Source organism: Periophthalmus magnuspinnatus, chromosome 13 (assembly GCF_009829125.3).
Source record: "Periophthalmus magnuspinnatus isolate fPerMag1 chromosome 13, fPerMag1.2.pri, whole genome shotgun sequence".
Classification (NCBI taxonomy): domain Eukaryota; kingdom Metazoa; phylum Chordata; class Actinopteri; order Gobiiformes; family Gobiidae; genus Periophthalmus; species Periophthalmus magnuspinnatus.
In genome coordinates, this window is record NC_047138.1 from 3,796,301 (window position 1) to 3,817,415 (window position 21,115).

General features: G+C 38.1%; 2 protein-coding genes across 2 annotated transcripts; one reads left to right on the top strand and one right to left on the bottom strand.

The window, feature by feature from the left end:
• Nucleotides 1–3,204: 3,204 nt before the first annotated feature.
• Nucleotides 3,205–6,886, bottom strand: mmp13b (matrix metallopeptidase 13b). The gene is made up of 11 exons (XM_033976905.2): nt 6,756–6,886; nt 6,568–6,678; nt 6,033–6,160; nt 5,804–5,952; nt 5,523–5,648; nt 4,895–5,050; nt 4,680–4,800; nt 4,385–4,518; nt 4,145–4,304; nt 3,418–3,521; nt 3,205–3,341 (listed from the first exon to the last, which is right to left on the bottom strand). The coding sequence occupies exons 1-11, from the start codon at nt 6,855–6,857 to the stop codon at nt 3,241–3,243; spliced, it is 1,392 nt and encodes a 463-aa protein (XP_033832796.2). The 5' UTR covers nt 6,858–6,886; the 3' UTR covers nt 3,205–3,240.
• A 7,118-nt stretch (nt 6,887–14,004) lies between these two features.
• On the top strand, nt 14,005–21,074 carry LOC117380102 (matrix metalloproteinase-20). Its single transcript, XM_033976832.2, has 10 exons — nt 14,005–14,244; nt 14,992–15,230; nt 16,185–16,333; nt 16,994–17,119; nt 17,556–17,714; nt 17,954–18,083; nt 18,507–18,640; nt 18,711–18,867; nt 19,935–20,044; nt 20,906–21,074. The coding sequence occupies exons 1-10, from the start codon at nt 14,119–14,121 to the stop codon at nt 21,004–21,006; spliced, it is 1,431 nt and encodes a 476-aa protein (XP_033832723.2). The 5' UTR covers nt 14,005–14,118; the 3' UTR covers nt 21,007–21,074.
• The last annotated feature ends 41 nt before the right edge of the window (nt 21,075–21,115 follow it).

Sequence of the window (21,115 nt, forward strand, 5' to 3'; positions counted from 1 at the left end):
TATCTCTTTTGCTCCGATTAGTGAAGCATCTTTTGGTGGATTGATCAGGGTGTCGAGTCGAGTCAGCACATGTCTATCTATTAGACATGTAGTTATTTGATTAGATACATACAGAATATCTTGTACATGTTCTGATCATATATCTGCGTCACACACTGTGATCTAGTCCTCGTCTTCACATGAAAACTACAAGAATGAACTATAGCAGAACAATAATACAGAAGAGCTAAACGTGGTTCTTTATCTTAATAGTTCTTCTATGGAAAATAAAGGTACACATAGATTAGAATGTGAATCATTTCTATTTTGCTCTTATTTCCTTCAACAGATCATTTTTACAATAATATTTTTTAAATGATCATTCTAAAATGCGTCACAGTTTTCCAGTTTGAAAACATTTCATGAATATAAACACTTAATTGAAAAATAGTACCTCTTGAACCACTTGAGTATAAAAGTGTAGAAATGCACAGTGATAGTTTTGTTTATGGGGTTTATGGTGTGAGGAGGTACTTTCCCCAGGACTCACACGGTCCTCACGCTGCTGTAACATCTGCTTTTAATCACAACTCACGACAACCAAAGGACGGTTTTCATCTCCAACTCTGTCCCAGGGGATGAAACAAAGTATTAATGAGGATATTGAACTGATAAAACTACAGTGTACAAAGGGTTTAATGCATATTTAAAGGACAGTGTAACATGATTAAAGTAAAGCCTGTGTCACAAGGATCAAATTAGACCGTTAGACTGTGAATTACTGTCAACATTGTTCTAGAGACACATCAACTTGATAAATCTGCACTAACATTAAATCTACAAGTTAAAAATCCCCTAATCTTGGTTTTATACTGTATTTTTACTAAAGAAATACTCATGAATGTATAGGAAAAATACAGAGTACAAAGATTCAAACTTCATCCGTCTAAATTCTAGTTTATAACTTCTTTTTACCGCTGAGTGGGGCAAAGTGGTGTGGATAGTCATAACTGAGCTTGATAAACTTATATAAGCTTTTATCAACATAACGATAAGTGATGAAGGGAAGGACATATTTCATCACAGGTTTTCATGACTTTTGGCTTCATTTTTCAGATCTATGCACCAAAATAAAGTCTTAGATCGTGGGTTTGCTTTTAATTTAACAATAATGACAGGACAAACTACTCAGATAAATGTAAATAAACCAGTGATTAAATGTTTTGACTTTACAAATTATAGGTCAGTTCATTTTTATTCCAGACTCATGGTCCATTTTTAAAACAGACAAGGACAGAGACAATACAAACAGAAACATTTACGCTTTAAAAAGTGTCTCCACATCTTAGACTGAAGCAAACTGCACTGAATCTTATGTTTGTAAGTGACATTTTCTGACTTATCAAGCTGCAAATTAAACTGTACATTAAAGTTCTTAGTACACCTGCTTACAATTTGCATCCGTTAATTTTGTGGTGGGGGTCCAGAGTCGTCCACATGGTCATTTTGAGGGTCTCGTTCTGGAATAAGCTTATAAAACTGTAGAGAGCAGAGTGTTTGGTGCAGACTTTGAGCCCGGAGCTCGCTGTAACACTACCGGCCTTGTGCTGAACAATGAGCTCTGTTGTTTACTCTTCTTTCTTTTGTCATGACTTTTTCTTGCAGTTTACCACAACACAATCACCATTTAAACACAGATGTGCCAATGACAACAAAGTGGTGAGCCTAAAGACATAGTGTAATAGTGACAGATTCTAATGACAGGACAGTAAAGTTTTAATCAAGAAAATACATTCAGTTTTTGTATAAATATTAGTATAGATGTAATTTAAAGCAATTCAGACCAGAAATGACCGGGTTTGACATCAGAAAACTATGGAAACTGCTCCACTTCTCTGTAATTACATCCACATGATCAGACCTGTGGATGATAGTAAGACTGTGACGTACTATATGGTCCAAAATGTTTAAGACAAGCCCCACAATATTCACATGCATCAACAACACACAATAACTGTTCTATACAACTGCATTCAGATTAAGAGTTTTAGCAAAGGATAAAAAAGCAAGTATGAAGTTATTTTTCAGGATGTGCAGAAGAGTTGCTATTTCAAACTGTGAAAGTAAATCCAAAAAGGAAAAAACAGATGATGTAACTATGTTTTTATTGGCTTTGTGATGTTGGTGTTATTGTGAAGAGCTCCCTCTAGTGGACACAAGCGGAAATTACAACTTCAATGTCTCTATGAGTCAATGTTTTTTTTTTTTGTTGTTTTTTTTTAAGATGTTGACTATTTCAGAATTACAGAGCCCGACACAGGACATTTGCAAAATATAATATTAATACGAGGCCATGAGATGATATCATGTTCCCACATAATATTATCTTGAGGGAACGATTTAATTATCTTGAGAGAACGAGATATTATATTTATTTTTTAAGTGAAATATCTTGTGCGCTCATGAACATATATGTATATATTTTTTATTTATTATTATTTTTATTTAAGTGAAATATCTTGTGCTCTCATGAAAATAAATTTATATTTTTTTTATTTATTGTTATTTTTGTTTTTTTAAGTTAAATATCTTGTGTACTCATGAAAATAAATGTATATATATTTTTATTTATTATTATTTTTATTTTTTAAGTGAAATATCTTGTGCTCATGAAAACATATGTATAGAAATTATGTTGTCTCAAGATATATATATATTTTTTTATTTTGTAAACATTATTCTTCTCTCCGTCATCTGTGAGGCTCTGTACATAATGTCATCATATGCAAAAATTAAATAACAAATTGCTATTTATTCATGACTGGAGATATTTGTTTTAGTTTTAATTGTTTTAAATCTGTAAATTAAACAAAATATGTGTGAACAACTGGAAGAGCAGATACAGATCAAGCAAATCTGGTCAGAATATGAAACTATTATTCAAACATGAGAACTCGAAGGGATTATTTTCTTTAGTATATTTTATTGTCACAAAACTTTTCTGAAAACTTTATCGAATACAAAGCAAGTGCCATTACAACACTGTAGAAATATCACATTCAAAAGATCTGTCCTGAGACATAAATAAATGTGCAAATAAATATAAATAAAAAGAGTAAGACTTTCTTTGATGTGTCTTTGAATTTCCAGAATTCTGTGTCCTGCAAAGTACTTTGTCCACATGTCCTGCACAATTATTAGGACAATACAGAATCAATCAAATGAATTTTACAAACATTTTGATCATTGGAAGTATCTCGATCAACAGTTAAAGATGGAGTTCGCTCTGAGGACGCGGATCACTTTTCTGGAGTTGTAACTGTACTCGTATTGGACGTGTTCGTGGAAGAAGTACAAGTAACCTGAAATATAAAGTTTACATGTTGGCAAAGGCGATTTATTTATTTTTGTTTTGAAATATGTGATGCAAAGTCGTACCATAGTGAAAAGCAGCAGCATCCACTTCATCTCCCATTCCAGGAAAATCTGTCTCTATGGAGCGTGGGTATCCCGTGTCCATGCTGCCTGAGGCTTCATCGTAGCTGTGAATAAAGCAACGATATTAGAAAATAACATAGTAAACATATGGAGCGATAGTCATAGGCGTAGTAATATAAAGCACTGGTACTTTGCAGTGTTTTAAAGTCTTGATTTAAAGATGTGTCTATGTTTTGCTGTGAATTTTCCATTGTAGCGCAGGTAAACACACTCACATGCATGTTTTTTTTTTATTTTGTTTTAATAAAATCACTTGTTATTCAATAAATGTAAGATAAATATGTTAATGCCATACTGTGGAAAGCAATAACATCTCCATGGAGCATTAAAGTTGTATAATTTGCCTTTAAAAATAGTTGTATTCTGATATTTGCTATTTAATTTTTACCATTTCCTTTTATTTAGTCCTAATTTAGACCTTTTTTTTTTTTTTTTTAAATTAATCTTCCTTAAATCATGGGTTGATTTCTAGATAATTACATATACGTTTTTATTTTGCCATTTAAAATAAACCTGATTCAGCGTTGCCAAGTCTATTTTTTCTCTTTTTTCTTGTTTTTTTTTAAAAAGTTGCTTTCAAAGTTTGGCAGTCACGGGTTGCATCATTTGTGTGCTTGCTCCTGAGACGCACTTTCAACTCTTAAAAGATGTGATTTTGTTTGATTACCTCCAGTACTCCTCATCAGTGAAGAGCAGAGTCTTCCCAGTCTCTCTGATGTGCACCGCTGCATCAATTTTCCGGACTGATTTTGGCAGTCCCAGTTTGTGAATGTACTTGGGGTAACCGTCCACGAGGGTGTATCCATTTAGTGCCCACATTCTAATCCCTGTTGACAGATGGTTTTATAGTAATGCTTTGAGTAAGACGTTGTACTGATGTTAAAGACTGTGAAGATGTGAAACTCACCACTAAATATGAAAACCTGGTCCTTTTCCGGGTTCTCGTAGGCAGCGTCCACTTTATTGGGCAGTGAGGGCCATGTGTTTTTGATCAGGGTTTGCTCCGGTTCAACAAACTGAGGGTGGATTCTCCAGTAGAACCTGAAATATTAATGAATGTGCAGTAACAAAAAATGAATCACGTGACATTAAAATATTTTATGAAGTGTTTCTGAACTGTAGATATTTTCTTTTACTAATATTACAGGGAGGAAAATGTGATGTCATTGTCATTTATCTTGGATTTTGAAAAGTTTTTGTACCTGTCTTTAAAAATGATGGTCTCTCCTCTCAGTTCCGTGACGGCATCAAAACTGAGCATCGGGTCACACTTCTGCGGAGCGTCAGGCTTTGGCTTCACTTTTCTATGATTTGGGTTTGGTCCTGTAAAACAATAACATCATAATAATAATCTCATTCTGTCCAAACCAGATACTCAAAATGACACAAAATGTTACTCTAGTTTTTCTTATTTTACCATAGAGCTCCTGAATGCCCTCGATGTCGTCTTCAGCGAGAGGAAATCCCTCCCCGTAGGAGTACACAGGGTACATCAGGGCACCCGGGTCTGAGGAATGGGACATGCCCAGAGCGTGGCCCAACTCATGAGCGGCCACTATGAACAGGTTATACGCTGGAGAGAAAAAGATTAGTTGAGTGCGAGTTGAATAAATACTCCTTTACTTTTGGTGCAAATCATCTGCCTCTTAATGCAAAGTGTTTCAGAAAATAATAACAACTGGAGAATAAGTTAAACGTTAAAAGTTAAAAGTTAAAGTTGTGAAACCTGTATATTTTTTATTGCACCATAATTGAGAATTGTTAATAATACAGACTAATTATAATATTTGATCATCTTTATCACACATAATACCATTTTATATTAAATTTACTAACACTTTACTGATTTTTTTATACTTTCTTCTAGTACTTTCTTTGTAAATCAAGTATATTATGGCCTATATTTCTTTTTTTAATTTCTTTTATTTCAAATTTAAACAAACTTTTTAATCTGGATGGTCTTCCTGGTAAACTTTGCTAAGGCCACATTGTGCTTTTGTTAAAATATAAGGTAAACTTCTATCTCGTATTTGCACTTTACTCACTGCTGGAGTCCTTGGTCCAGTGCTCGTCTTCATCAAAGTGCGTGTCTCCTCCGATGCCTGGTCCAGGAGGATAAGCGTGAGCCAGGAGCCCATTAGGCCCGTCAAAAGGATTGTAGTCTCCATGTTCTGCAGACAAAGAACCCAGACGACCAACATGATTATGTGTCATTACAATGTCTATTCAAACCGTGTTATTATTCCCCTCAACAAGGCACCAGCGTGTAAACTGCCAGGCATTTTAAAAGCACACTATCGGGGCTAAAACAACACGTAAATTAGACCTTTGCTGCCGAAGCTGATCATGATGTCCGCAATGCCCTCGTTCAGTTTCTTGAAAGTCAAAGGGGTGACGTCGGCCCAAACGTTCAGTGCATTTCGAATGGCTCTGTCCACGTCTGACTTTTTTAGGTCAGGAGTGTAATTCACAATCCTACACAACACCAGGAGGAATAAGATAACATAACTTCATGACCACAAAGATAATCTATTATTTTATGTCTTAATAAATACCTGAAAGTGATGTTGGTGTTTTGCCATTTCAGTTTTCGGGGAAAGTGGTTGTATTCTCCGACATCTGGCACTCCACATCTGGGCTGCTGCATCACGTCCAAAGTGTTTTCATCTAGATTCCCTGTAACCTGGATAAAAGACACATGTTGCATACTTATTTTGTGAAGTATACATTTAAACTTAAGTGCATTATTGTGGAGCAAATATTGTTGAAGTTGGCGACTAATGCAGAAGTGGTAAAGTAAGTATTGGTAGCAGCTGTGATAATTATTGTAGATATATTAGCGGAAATTACATCAGTTTTAGTACTACAGGCCGTGTTGTGTGTTACAAGTGACACGTAAAGGTAGAAGCAAGTACTGCAGTAATATTTGACCTGAAAAGTGGTTTGTTTGTTTTAAAATATAAAAAAAACCTGAGCATTCGCATAAATTGTGGCATTGCTTTGTCTCATAATAGTCACTTTATACATTCACACACACCATTTTAGCGTTCTGTTTAGTCTACATATATAATACAAGAAAAAATGACTTACTTCAAGTTTGAAAAATTCCTGCATCTCTTTAATTTTGTCCTGAAATGCATCAAGCGAGGCCTTTCTTCCCCTGAGTCCAGCTGGGAGTCCATAAAACCGGTGCAGATATCTCTATTTAGACGACAAAAACATTACATTTTCCCTATAATAACGCATTCATCTGTGCATATTGTGTATATTTTGCTTACCTCTGCTAGTCGCACATTGTCTGGGTTGTCGTGAGGCAGAGGTCCAGCTGAACAGCGAGTGACCGTCCCTATCAGCAGCAGCAGTAGTGGTAAACCCATCATTGTAGCTTCTGTCTTGTCCAAAACACTCATTGGGGCCAAGTGTGTCTGAGTGGTATTTATACTGCTTTAGGTTGGTCCTCTTTTTTTCGGTCATTCTTTATGATTCATGTAAAAGCACCTAATGTAGCCACTTCCTCCTCTCAGGGGCCAAGAATGTGCTTATGTGTAGAAAGACAAGAGCCTGGACTGGCCTGGTCTGAACCCACATAAGCAACAGTGACAACATTCTATCCCTAAAGGCTATATTTTTCATTACGAAGGAAATTTGCAAATAGAAACATGCCGTATTTGGTCCAACGAGACTTTGCTCATCACTCGGTATCTAATTTCTTGCAAGTTAAAACCTTGTCCCCTTTACTGAAAATCCTAAAACATGTTGAATCAATAAAAATGTTAGTGTTACTGGGTTTCCCCGCTTTGAGCTGCAGAACATGAATCAGTATCAGCTGTACAAGTCTAGTCAAATGTTTACTTTTCATCCTTCGCAAAATCAACAAGTATAAAGCGACAGACCTACATTAAATAAATAATGCAATTTACCGAAACAGAACAGTCATGATTTCGATATACTCCACATAGCTTGGATTCGGTGTGACCCAGTCTTAACCTTTCAGCAGCTGAGGTTAACCGCAAAAAAGTGTCTAGGGACTCAGCACCAGAATTCAGGCCAGGATCTTAGTCCGGTAATTGACCCAGAGACTTCCTTCCAAGCACTTTACATTGCATTAGTCACTATCTGCACCTGGTGATGGTACTACTGCCCAGAAAAGCTGCCTGACACGGTTAAACATCGCTGCAAATGTGCGGTAACGGCCTCCCCAACCACCACAACCAATGCCAATTAAGGAGGGTGAATTACCTCGTCCAAGGTCACAGAAAAGTCAAGGATATATTTAGATTTGGGTCCTAGAATCAGACAAGTCAAGAACTAAATGTGTTACTCCAAATATGTGTTTTTGTTTGCAGTATGTATTAGAAGCCCCTTGAACACTACTGTACGTCATATCCTATTGAACAAGAAGCAGAAGACAAGCCAGGACATGCTGCCAATTAGTCACGTCTCCAACACTTTTGGGAAGGATAAAATCATCATTATCTCACATGCATTCTTCCATAACCTCCACCTGACCACTGTTGCGCCGTAAGTGGCCGTGTAGTGCATATTTCCTGGATCAGAATGTTTACAGTTATATTTCGACACACACCCCAAGACCGAGGACCACTGGATTAGACCTCTATGTCACTGAATGATTTGCCAGCATGGGTCACGATTCCTGTTATCATGAGCTGGAATTTTTCTGGTAATGACAGTGTCTCGGTCAGCGGCTGAGGTAAAGCTATAGGTGACAAAAATAGGCTGTCGACTGTCAACGAGGCAGTTTTTTTTTGGTGTTAAATTGTGTTTTGCCTGAGTGGTGCTCAGTTTTTCCAAATGCGTGCAGTGATAATAGAATAATAATGATAATAATTAGTCGTATATATAGCGTTTTTGTAGTCGTTGTACAATTTTGTGCGTTATTCATTCACTCAGTCCACACTCGATGGTGGTACACTGGCCCCTTTTGACCACCACCAACACTCACCACACACCACAATCTAACTAAGCAATATAGATGAAGTGACTTGCCAGAGTTCACAACGATCTGACCCTAACCACTGTGGCACTTGGTTTTCCCAGTGGTCTCCCATCCAAATACTAACCAAGCCCAGCTCTGCTTAGTGTCTCAGATCTGACGAGGCTTTGACAAGAAGGTTTGGTCACATAGAAACATGAAATCAAGGTTGAAAAGGTTTAAAAAGGTACTTATCAGGACACTGTTTTTAATTAAGGTGTTTCCACGTCCACCCAGATCATGTTCAGTTTGAAATTCAACAACTCCAACTGGATATAAAGCAAAGATGTACACATTACATCACCAGTATTCTACATAAAAAGACTGATTAGGCCCCAAAAAGGCAAAGAAAGGCCCTGTGTTTTCAGTGGCGTCGTGTCTCCTCATAAGACACACTGGTTCACACAGCTCCTGACTCACTGCAGGAGGAAGTTGACTCTCGGGACTTTTTGCTGTTTACTAAAAGGCGACTGACAAATAAACAGACATGGAAACAAACTGTTCATTTATTTTAAATACGCGTTCAAATGTGTCTCACTGAAGATGTGTTTGCCACATATTCAGAGCTCAGCCTGGTTTATCTTGGCACCTCCGCTGACATCAGTCAAACAGCACAAACGTATTTGGACAAATTAACTGCTTCCTCTTTACAGCGGTGTATATCTGGACTGCCTGAACAGCATTAGCATGTTTATTAAATTTTATAGCTCTTTGCACTTTAAACTTCTGAAAATGTGCAATATGCAACCTAATAGGAAAAGAAAAATATAAAATCTGTCAACTGGAGAAAAAAAAAGTTGGAGTAAAGAGATTTCATTGCTCATCCAAGTCACTTCTTCAGTTCTGGTCAGATTGCTGGTGGACACTGCATCATATCTGTCTGAAGGGAGGAGCTAACTACACTGTCCGTCTTAATCCTGTTAGATTTGAGCACTGCCTTTGACACTGTGGATCATGGGATCCTCTTACAGAGACTAGAGGACTGGAGGGCATCTCTAGTACGGCACTAAACTGGTTCAAGTCCTATCTAGAAAACACAGAGTTCTTTGTTGAAATTGGAAAATATGTCTCAGATAAAATGTCCCTGACCTGTGGGGTGCCCCAGGGGTCAGTCCTGGGACCCCTGTTGTTCAGTCTCTACATGCTGCCATTAGGTCAGTTAATACGCAGCAATAATGTGTCTTACCACAACTCTACAGATGACACTCAGATCTATGTCTCACTGCAGCAGGTGAATATGAACCAGTGGATTCACTCACTGCATCAACAGATCAGTGTGTGGAGGAAAAACAACTTTCTCCAGATAAACTCAGACAAGACTCAAGTCAGAGTCTTTGACCCACAGAAACAGAGAAAGTGTCAGCAGTCACCTCCAGTCTCTCTCTCTAAAACCTTCAACTCTTGAAGAGAACTTTAACAGTCACATCAAATCAATAACATCTGCAGCTTTTTACCATCTAAGAACATTGCGAAAATCAAAAGGTAAACTGTCAAAACCAGACTTGGAGAGACTTTTCCTGCATTTGTCCAGTAGGTTAAACACCTGTAACGTCCTGCTCACTGGCCTCTCCAAACGAGCCTTAAGACAGAACAGAACATCCAGACCTCTGGCGCTCGGGTCAGGACTAGAACCAGGAAGTACTTCACACATGTGTCCTGTGGCTCAGGTCTGTGGCTCCTGTGGCTCAGAGACTTTAAAGCAGCTCTGTGTGAACAAGTCTCTCCATGGACCAGCACCAAAGAACATCTCCCACATGAGCCACATGAACCATCTCACATGAGGAGGACTGAACCAGGACTAAACCAGGACTAAACCAGGACTAAACCAGGACTAAACCAGGACTAAACCAGGACTAAACATGGAGAATCAGCGTTTCAGTTTTGTGCAGTTAAAACCTGGAACATTCTTCCTGAAGATGTGACACAGGCCTCGACTTTGACAATGTTTAAATCCAGACTCAAAACAGTTCTGTTTATCTGTGCATGTGACTGAAAGCACTTTTCTCCTTTAATGTTTATTTTATGATGATTATTTGTGATTATTTATGTTTTGATTTGTTGTATTGTGATTTTAATGTCTTTCTTATTCTGTAAAACACTTTGAATTACCTTGTGTATGAATTGTGCCATATAAATAAATTTGCCTTACACTGAAACTGTAAACAGCTGTTTGCAGTTTCTCTCTGTGGACTGGGCCTATTGAGCTCAGGGCTGGTTCTAGCTTCCAGGGGGCCCTAAGCTGAATTTGTCTCTGAGGCCCCGACAGCAGATCCCTCCTGACTCAGCTAATAGTGATTCACGTTTGACACATTCTGACTCTGCTCTCATCACCTCGACCAGTTGTATTTTTATTTATATGACGAGCATTGGACTGAAAACATCCAGAATGTCACAACTGCCACAGTCACAGTTGTGGGGTTCTAGACATTTTTCTTCATTTCTGGTAGATTTTAATGTGTTCCAGTTGCGACAGTGGGCTTACATTTACATTATAAAGGGTAATTGCACGAGATTAAACACATAGCTGTCCTCACCTCTGCCCGACTCAAAAACAAATGTAGCAGCAGCAGATATTTTACTACTATAGATATAAAACACATGCAACTGTTCTAGAGGAATATTTAGGCTGCTGTAACACACAAGCCCTGTGTCCAAAAACATTCTATATTATATTATTTTCAATATAAATGTATGGGCTCTTGGGGGCCCTCTGCTGGCCTCAGGGGCCTGAGCAGCTGCGTCTTCACTCCTACAGCTTTTTGTCCAGTTCACAGATTTTATACTTTTCTTTTACTTTGAGTCAGACCTGGATGATTGAAGGATTAAACATGCACAACCTTATATCTGACCACAAAATCTTGGATGGATCAATAAAGTTTGTCTAGGTCTAATTATATACCAATTAACTAATTATTTTTTGACAGGTAGAAACCTATTCAAATATTAATTACATCATAGAAATATTAACCTTTTTTTTTTTTTTTTTTTAGGTTGCGGTGAAGCCTATTAGCAGCACTAACACTTCTTCAACAATCAAGGCTGCCTCAGCACAGAGACTTTCTGATCATGGGATTCTTTGTTTACATTTCACACCCACTTAACCCCTGAGGAGATCATATCTGTCAAAGCTGCACGTTTGTACAAACACCACTAGAGGTCAGCAAAGCACATCCATTATTTAGAAAAGAAAGCTTAAATAAAAAAAGGAAAAGATGAAGTTTAAATCTGTGTCTTTTGCAATGGATCAGACCTGGAGGACAGAGGGATTACACAGACATCTTAAACAAAAAAAAGGAAAACAACAAAGTATAACATTAATTGGATTTACCTGGGGATAACTTAACAATTTTGATATGTGAAGCTCAGTCTTTTAAACATATGGTACTTCTTCTTTGGTAAATGTTAAGGATTTCAAACTCATTACATTTGTGTTGTAATTTTGGGAAGAGTGTAGAATATAAAAGTAATAAGAGGAACATTTTATAGGTTCTTGAGCCACTTTACTCTTTGAGCTAAACTTTGAAAGCTATAACTGTACTGACTGATGTTAAACGTTTTGTTGAGCTTCAGTGTTCTTTCAAACTAACCTTTTTTCTTTAATTCATTTAAGGTTTCCCCACAGATGTAAGTGTGAGGTTGTTTAAGGAAAAAGTGAAACATGGCCTCATCTCACCAAGTGCCCAGTCATCACCTAAAACGACCAAAGCGACAACTGTGAAAAAAGAGTTCAGGGTACACTGGTCTACAAAACGAATGACCAATGAATCCTAATTACTGTCTCCGTCCACGCCGCGCCTCCCTCTGCCAGTCCAGGCGTCCTGGCTGGCTTCCATGTTCTTTTTGAGGAAAGCCTTAAAACCTGCCTCTGCAATTTGGTTCCTTGTTAACAAACTCTCTCACTAAAGTCTCAAACATGCACAAGCTAAAGAAGGACTAGACTGAACTTTGATGCCTTTATTTTGAGAGATTGCAGAATGCGTGGGAAGTGTCCTAAAAGAAGTGTTGCAAAATTACCTCAGGAGAACTTTAACTGGCAAAACAATGGCTTTGCATATGTACAGGTGGATATGGGGATGTTAGGACACACTTCTATCTTGCTTCATGTTAGAGTTTCATCATGCACAGGTTTAAATACTAATGTCTCCTTTCCTTTAGACCTTTCTCACATTATTTAGTTCTGTTTCGCTCTTTGTAAGGCTGGAGCTAGTGGCTTTGGCCTTTTCACACAAAACTTAATTGACCCTCAGTGGAAAATTTGACCTCTGTATCTTTCCTTTGTTGACGGGGGATACCTCATTAGGTTATAGCGCCCAGGGACGTTTCACCAGATCTTGAGCTAGGTTTTATCAGCACTGGATGATTGGTCTATTGTGCATGTTTTAGGTTGATGCAGGAAAGCTTCTAAGCACAGGCAGAACAAGCAAACTGCACAGAATGAGAAATTAACAAATGGTAGTGAGGCAAGCGCGCTTACCCGCTCACATTAATTGGCAAATGGTACATGCTCATATTTTTATACAGCGCAGGGGTGTCAAACACATTTTCTCCGAGGGCCACATCAGCAAAATGGCTGCTCTCAAACAGCCAGATGTAAAATAAATCTAACTACTTTTTTAACTCGTTTTTTGAGCTGTTTCTGTGTTGATTACTTATTCAAGTTACAAATATTGCTTATGCATTTGCCTAGATGTACAAATATGGATATGTAACTGCATATCTGATAAAATGACATTCTAAGACCATCATACCTTTTAACTTACCCTGTCGAGGGCCACATAAAATCACTCATTCACACACACATTCACACACACATTCACACACCAATCTACAGACACTTGGGTCGAGGTGGGTTAAGTGTCTTGCCCTCTACCATTCATGTTTATGTTGAGAGTGGGATTTGTCGGATCAATGGGCAAACACTCTACCAACTGAGCTACTGTGCCGGTGAAGAAAATTCTTAACACATTCTTTGAGCTTCACATCAAAAGTATATTCGTTTGGTATTCGTGCCATTTATGTATGCTAGGACAGGTACATAACGACTGCCTGGCGACTCAATCCCTAAAGTGTTTGGTCGTGGCTGGTCTGGCAAATATAATACAAATAGTACAAGTACAAACAGCTTGATGATTGACATGCAACTCCTGTGGTAGGAATTATTTACTTGTTATTTACTTTTAGCGGGTACGTTTATATTTTGCATGTTTTCAGTCTTAGGCATTTATGACATGAGGTTTAGCTTTTTCTTCTTTCCTTCTTGTTGCAACTGTTCCATCAAATCAGTCAGTTACAAAACTTGTGGCTCCCTAAACAAAACAAAACTCTTATTGTTGCTCACTACATCAGCCAAAGCCATTTCTTTTCTAACCAAATGTAAGCAAACTGCTGAGTGAGCATCTCTCAAGTTACTCTGTCTTTGTCCATGTCACCATATCTTACAACATTTTTTTTTTTTTTTTTTGGGCTATCCACAGTTGTCAGCTAACCCCTCCCTAATTCCAGGCCACTGTTGGAGGCTTTCCTTGGATTTGGCTGTGACTCACAATAACCATTTAAAAAGAGCTTCCTCATTAACTTTAGCCGCTTGCCCTCATGTTCTCCCAGCAGGCCTTTGCAATTGATACACCACACAGCCTTATATTTTGGCCATGCTGTTCCCCTGTCTTGCCCTCCTGCTCCTGTCCTCTTCAGGTTTTATGGCACCGGCGTTTAAGTCCGAAATGACGACCACTCCATCCTCCGAACCACTGCAGGCTGACGTGGAGCTGGCCACAGTAAGTGTCTAACTGTAATCGCATGACTTGTGCTAAATGTAACGGACAGGACTGCATGTGACTTATTCTACAGACATGTGAGTTTTTGAGCCAAGGTCGGACTAAATTGGGCAAATCTGAACTCGTCCGTATGAGGGATTTTTTGTATGTATTTTGTGGATTTTGTGTGGGTGGGGGGCGGAGGTAAGTACGCACTGCCCTCTCTGCGTGAATGCTCTTGTATCCAGGATTAGTAGTTTTAGCTTAAAATGTTTAATTAAATAAACTAAATAAAACTGTTGACATGTACAGAGTTGGTATTTATAAAGATTTTCCTATATAAAAATATCGATACTAGTAATAACAATAAATAAATACTAGTAATATTTCATAATTCTTCTCAAATTCTGCAAGTTCTTAGTCAAACTGATGTATTTCTGATTCTGAAAACAGCTGCGTTTACTATGACTTGCAAAGATTACAATAATTATCAGTCACTACTGCCTCTAATCATAGTATTGAAGTTGATGTTTGTCCAGTTTTAATATCGGTTTATTTTCATTTCAGCAGGAGTTTAGTTGAGGGGATCGATAAAAGTAAATCCGATTGTGATGATTTTACAATAGCACCTGATAAATTATTGAAATATTTATGTATATTTTTGTATTTTAGGTAAATATTTTCTCATAAATAAATAAAATAGTTACTGAATACTGCATTTATATCATGTATGACAGTATCTCCAGCTGTGTTCTCGTTTACTCGTAGAAATACCTCAAACACTTCTACGATCTGAAAGACGAGCCGACGGGACGAGGGAAGAGGAGCGACTCTACCTTCTCCTCTTCAGTAAAAGACATGCAGATTTTCTTTGGACTGAATGTAACAGGTTCATTGGACTCACAAACTCTAGATGTGATGAAGACTCCCCGCTGTGGGGTCCCAGATGTCCACGACTACAGCCTCACCCAGAGCACACGCTGGAACAAGAACCAAATCACATACAAGTAGGTCAAAGCTGATTAGAATGAGATAAAATGCAAAATGTTTATGATGAGAACTTGTCTGACCTTGCATGAACTGGCAGAAATTTCACATTCGGAGTTCAATTTCAAGAGGCAATAAAAGTTTTTTGGCAGAGGTGACGGTGACTGTCACATTGTGGTAAGCAGATTTTTCAGTTTAAGACTCCAGCCTCTGTAAAACATTATGGTTTGTTTAAGTGCCAGATTTACCGAGTCACGTCTGAATTTATGTAACACTGTCTGCAACACTCTCACGCTTTCACTCGTTAGACACAAAAACTCAGCAAGGATTATTAGTTTTTATCTCGCCAACATTTATATCAAGTATCTGTAATGATACCATACGGTGAGTCAACATTACTGACTTTTTAAGTAATAACGTCACCAAAAGATAACCCACTTTAAATATAATCAATGAGAATATCTATGTCTGGGGTATTTCCAGATGTCATTTGAGCTTTCTCCACCACAAAATACAGATGAGACAGGTGTCCAACCATTCCAGGCCAACAGTAACGCCCATATACCAAAGACAATGGTGAAATATGTAAACAGTGTCCCACAATTGTAAAATAAATCAAAGAATTTAAATACTTTCTGTGACTAAGCAGAATTATTGTTCATTGGTAAGTCCAGTCTAAACCAGGCCAGGTATTGTCTTTGGTTTGGTGCCAGTTTATGTCAGTGAGGTGTCCAACATTGTCCTGTTTTGTCCCACGACCACGTCCAAAAACATGTATAGATTGTACTAGTTAATTTTGCTCTAAATAACCACTGATAGGAGTATTTAAATGTCACTGAATGATTAAATTACATCGTCTATTAGTTAGCACTGCAAGTTATTATATCCAGGGTTTACTCCACCTAAAAGCTGAAGCAAACCAGCTAGAAAGACTCTTGACTGACCCATTTGACACTGATTTGTGCTCACTGCAGCATTGGGCGTTACACGAGTCGTCTTCCTCGCAGCACAGTCGACTCTCTCATCGAGTCTGCCTTCAACGCCTGGTCTGCAGTCAGCGGATTGAAGTTCGTCCGTGCACACAGGAACAACGCTGACATCATGATGGAGTTTGTAACATATGGTGAGTCCAGGAAGGTCCTTAAAGTGAAAGAGACATGATCACGCTTTGAAATTGGTGAATAAATGGTGTCATGATTGAAGTACAGCCAAAAAATGACTACAGAGATCTTTTTTTTTATATCATTAATGTCCTGTGAAGTCAATTCCCAACTTTCGATTGTCTCTCTTAACCCTGCACCCACATTTTATGCTTGGATCTGTCTATATAAAGAATAATTATATGCTCAACTAGAAGTAAAAAGTACTGGTAAACGACAGTACAGTACATTAGTAATATTAGTGGGGCTGTAGTCATGTCCTTTTGTTGTTTATTTAATCTGCCGTTTCACTTTTCACTACAATAGTTGGTTAATCGATGACCAGGGCACGTCTTTAGTTTACTACACATCTCTTTAGTCGACTACAGCCCTAAATATTGTCAATGTTAGAGATATAAAACTACATGTAAATCTATATAAAGCATAAATGGAACTATACCAATCTAGATATAAGGAGCTATCATCACCACAGACAGCTAAATATGACAACGTGAGTCCAGCGAGCAGCGGAGAAGCCTATAATTTAGTTTAGTTTTAGTTGTTGGTTTTTTTGGTGAAAATAAAAAAATGGTTTTGCTTGTGGTTTGTGTTTCATGTTTGGCCTGGACTTTGCTGTTGGGAAGCACATGGTGATCTGTACCCGTTCGACGGACAGCGCGGGACTTTGGCTCACGCCTTTGGCCCTGGTCCTGGAATCGGAGGAGACACCCACTTTGACGACAATGAGCAGTGGACAGCAGGGCCGAAGGGTAAAAATACACTTGTTCTCAAACAGTGGTGAAGGAAATCGTGTGCAGGTTTATTCTGTATGTTTTTTTTCCAGCTGGTAGATGTTGAGATGACAAATTAGTCCAGGTTTGGTCCTGGTTTTAATCTGCAGACTACCTCAGGTTTAGTTCAGACTTTGCATTGGTTTAGTCCAAATACACAGTGAGAAACATCCTGTAAAATAGTTGAGAACCTGCTCTGCACATTTTAACTGTAATACCAATTCAAGTATATAAAAAAAGCCGAAGTTAAATCTTTGAACACGACAAAACGTTATAGGAATGAAGATGTTTCGCTGCTCACCCAAGCCGCTTCTTCAGTTCTGGTCAGATTACTGCTGGACACTGCCTTATACAACCGACGACTGAGGGATTACACAGACACAAACTGAAGTAATACTTTTGTTGTGTTTTGTAGGTTTTAATCTACAGGTGGTGGCGGCTCATGAGATTGGCCACGCTTTAGGTCTGAGGCACTCTCGAAACCCGGACTCCCTCATGTACCCAAACTACAGGGCGTCCCGACCAGGCAACCTACTGTCTCTGGAGGATATAGCCAATATCAATGCACTTTACAGTAACAACTCATTTTTATCGGCTTTAAAAACATCAGAATACATTTATCATTGATGCATAGTGCTATTTTTCATGGGAAGAGTCCTTCTTGTCTCCATGTTTTTGCTTTGCCTAGAGAATGTATCACAGTATCGTATAAAACTTTAAAGTACATTCAAAATAGGCAAAACAATGTCTAGAAAAAGTGACACAGTGGACCTTTAAGCTGAACCTGATTGTAAACTGCTGTGATGTTTGTAGGGCCGGTCCAGTTGCCCATATACTTGAACCCCTGGCTGTTCCCTCGTCTCATGCAGGACAGGTGCGCTCCGGACATGAGCTTTGATGCAGTGTCCACTGTTGGAGACGCTACCTTCTTCTTCAGAGGACAGTGAGTGTACTTATACTGCAAACTACTGAGCACGGATTGATTAGATCCTCAAAATACACACTTTAAGTACTGCTGCTTCAACAACTGTTTTACCGAATGTAAAGGAGTATACTTAATTAGAGTAACGTGCTTATTTTGACTTATTATAACTACAACACAGCCTTCAATTATTAATAGCTGCGACAACTGTTAATAGTTGCTTACTAAAAATCTGCTTTCCATTGTTATTTATTTTAATACAACCAATTAAAGCTTTAGTTTCAATTTCATTTTGCAATTTTGGCTAAAAACATGACTGAAAAACATAAATATATATCTTAATAATAAAAATATGCCTTCACTTTTACTTTACAGTTGCTTTTATTTACAGACTTTGGCTTATGTATTACTACAAGACACATTTATGTTTTGTTTTCTAATTAGATATCTATGGATCAAACACAATGCTCAGCCAGACATTAAAGAGGGGCCCATCTCAAACTTCATGCCAAAGATCGAAACCAGCATTGACGCCGCTTATAGGATTCCTCGCAAAAACACAGCCTTCCTTTTCCACGGTAACAGACACAGTAAAGTATCTAGTTAATATCTGTGAGACACTGACACTGAAGCAACACCATTTTATAGAGAGCATGTTCTGGACGGTGAAGGGCTCCACTGTGCGGGGGAAGCCCAGGCCCCTCAGCCACTTTGGGTTTCCTGTTTGGGTGCAGGAGCTGGATGCAGCTGTGCACATAGTGAAAACTGGACGCACTCTCTTCTTTGTGCATGACATTTACTGGAGGTATGACCATTAACAGCTACTATATTTAATTTTCCTCAGAGAAATTACAGTGAAAACCATTATAACATGAAAATGACTTAAATGTTAGGCTATTTTTGCGCTCTTCATCACAAAGAGACCTGAAGTTGTGTTTTGTTTCATTCTCACATGTTTGCCCCTGCAGATTTAGTTATTCTCTCAAACAGAAAACACTCTGTACCACCTTGTGATGTCATCATGTGGTAATACAGGAAGTGCTCCACCGCGTTTTTAAACTCCACACAACTTCACTAGAATCATTTGGATCATTTCAGCCCTGGAATTACCCATTTTTACTGAACTAAAGGTAAAAGGTAGATGTTTGACTTGAAAACTATCACTTCATGACATCACAAGGTGGAACAGAGCATTTTGAGCTTGGGAAATGTAGACAGACTAATAATAAAGGGTTACTCAAACATGTGTGAGTGAAACAAAACACAACTCTGGGTATGTTTTTGAGGAGGAAACAACATTATAATTTGGCTCAAAGCTTTTAAAAATCCATTTTGTATAATGTAGGACCTTTAAGGATGACAGTAAAAATGTCTAGATTAAAAAAAACCCTAAACAAAACAACAAAAACAGTGCCTAGAATAGACCAGTATAAATAAAATAAGTAAAAGTTTCCTTATCATGAATTACAAGTACTATGAACAGATAGTAGACTCTTCATCCATTTTACTCCTGCCTCAATCCCAATCAACCGAGCAATAAGAGAAGGACTAACGCTACTAAAATCCAGAGTCATTTCTTGTACACACTTGCAAATTCCTTCAGTAATTGAGATGCATTTGTGTCATTAAAATACTTAAACATTAGAGATGCCTAGAAAGCACTTAAATGAACTTAAATGTAACTAAATTATACTTGACATCTCCCTATAATTCTCGTCTTACCTTAAATTCTCCACTTAGTCTGAAAATAAAACATAACTTACAGTGTATCTTTTCTATTATATGGCCCACACAGGGAAACATCCACCACTCATACTTCTTTAACTTCTTAGAAAATGTATATTACCGGTGCTAATTCCATATATTTTCCAGTTACAATGAGAACAAGCGAGTGATGGAGTATGGTTATCCCAAATATATCTACGAGGACTTCCCAGGGTTGAACACAACAGAAACAATAAACGCAGCATTGCACAAAGAGGGTAAGATTTAAGTTTTAACTATTCACATTTTTTCGACAGCTATTGCTAATTAGAAATGTAAACTCTAAAGGCATATACCAGTGTTCAGATTGCGAGGCGAAAGCGAAGTAATTATGTTTTGGTAGTAAACTTGTGTCTGTAGCTTAGGGGGCCTGAGAGGTTGCGTTGCTATTATTGTCAGAGGAATGCCGTTCACATCAGCTGAGCATGTGGTTCCCCTTTGAAAATGCGACTGTGTAATTCTAAATCATTTTATTGTCTAAAAACTCTCAAATCGTAGACTGTAATTTCAGCTGCAAACCCGATGTGTACTTTAAAGTTCACACACACACGTGATTATCCACATCATTATGACCACAAACGGCAACAAGAAAATATGGAAATCTGCAAACACGGAATGCACGGAGATTCATTTACTTGATTATTCACTCACTTCACTTCTGCTCGTTTGCATGGGCATGTTTTACTAGGCCAAGTTACAAGCCAGCTCTGTGGAGAGGCGAGTCAGCTCACAGTAACAAGCACTAAAAACAAATCTAACCGAAAACTGTAGATGCTAGATAAGTTTAACGCCCTACTGTTGAATGTTTATACTTCATCCCATGCAAAAACATCTTCGTGGAGACAACAGGTGGTAGACGCTCCACCAGAAAAGTTACAGAGTGCATCTTTAGCCCTGTGGCAGTTTGAAGAAAAGTAGTAATTATAGATGTAAGTGGTGGAGTGGTGGTGATAGTCGAAGCGATACTATCAGTTCTAGTATCTGTAGTACTAATATCATCAGTAGTATTAGTAGATTAGTACCTAAACACAACATCTAACTGCTAAGTAATAGTACTTTCACTTTTTGTCTCGTTATAGGCTTCATGTACTTCTTCATTGGAGCACAAGTCCATCAATACGACTTCACTCAGAAGCGCACAGTTGGAGTTGAAAAAGCAAATTCTTGGCTCGGCTGCTGAAATGTAATTCTGTGAACATGCCACAAAGAATTGACTTGATCCCCCTGAATAAATTACCCACACAATTAAAAAAACAGTTTCTTTATTGGTTGTTAAACGGAGATAGACT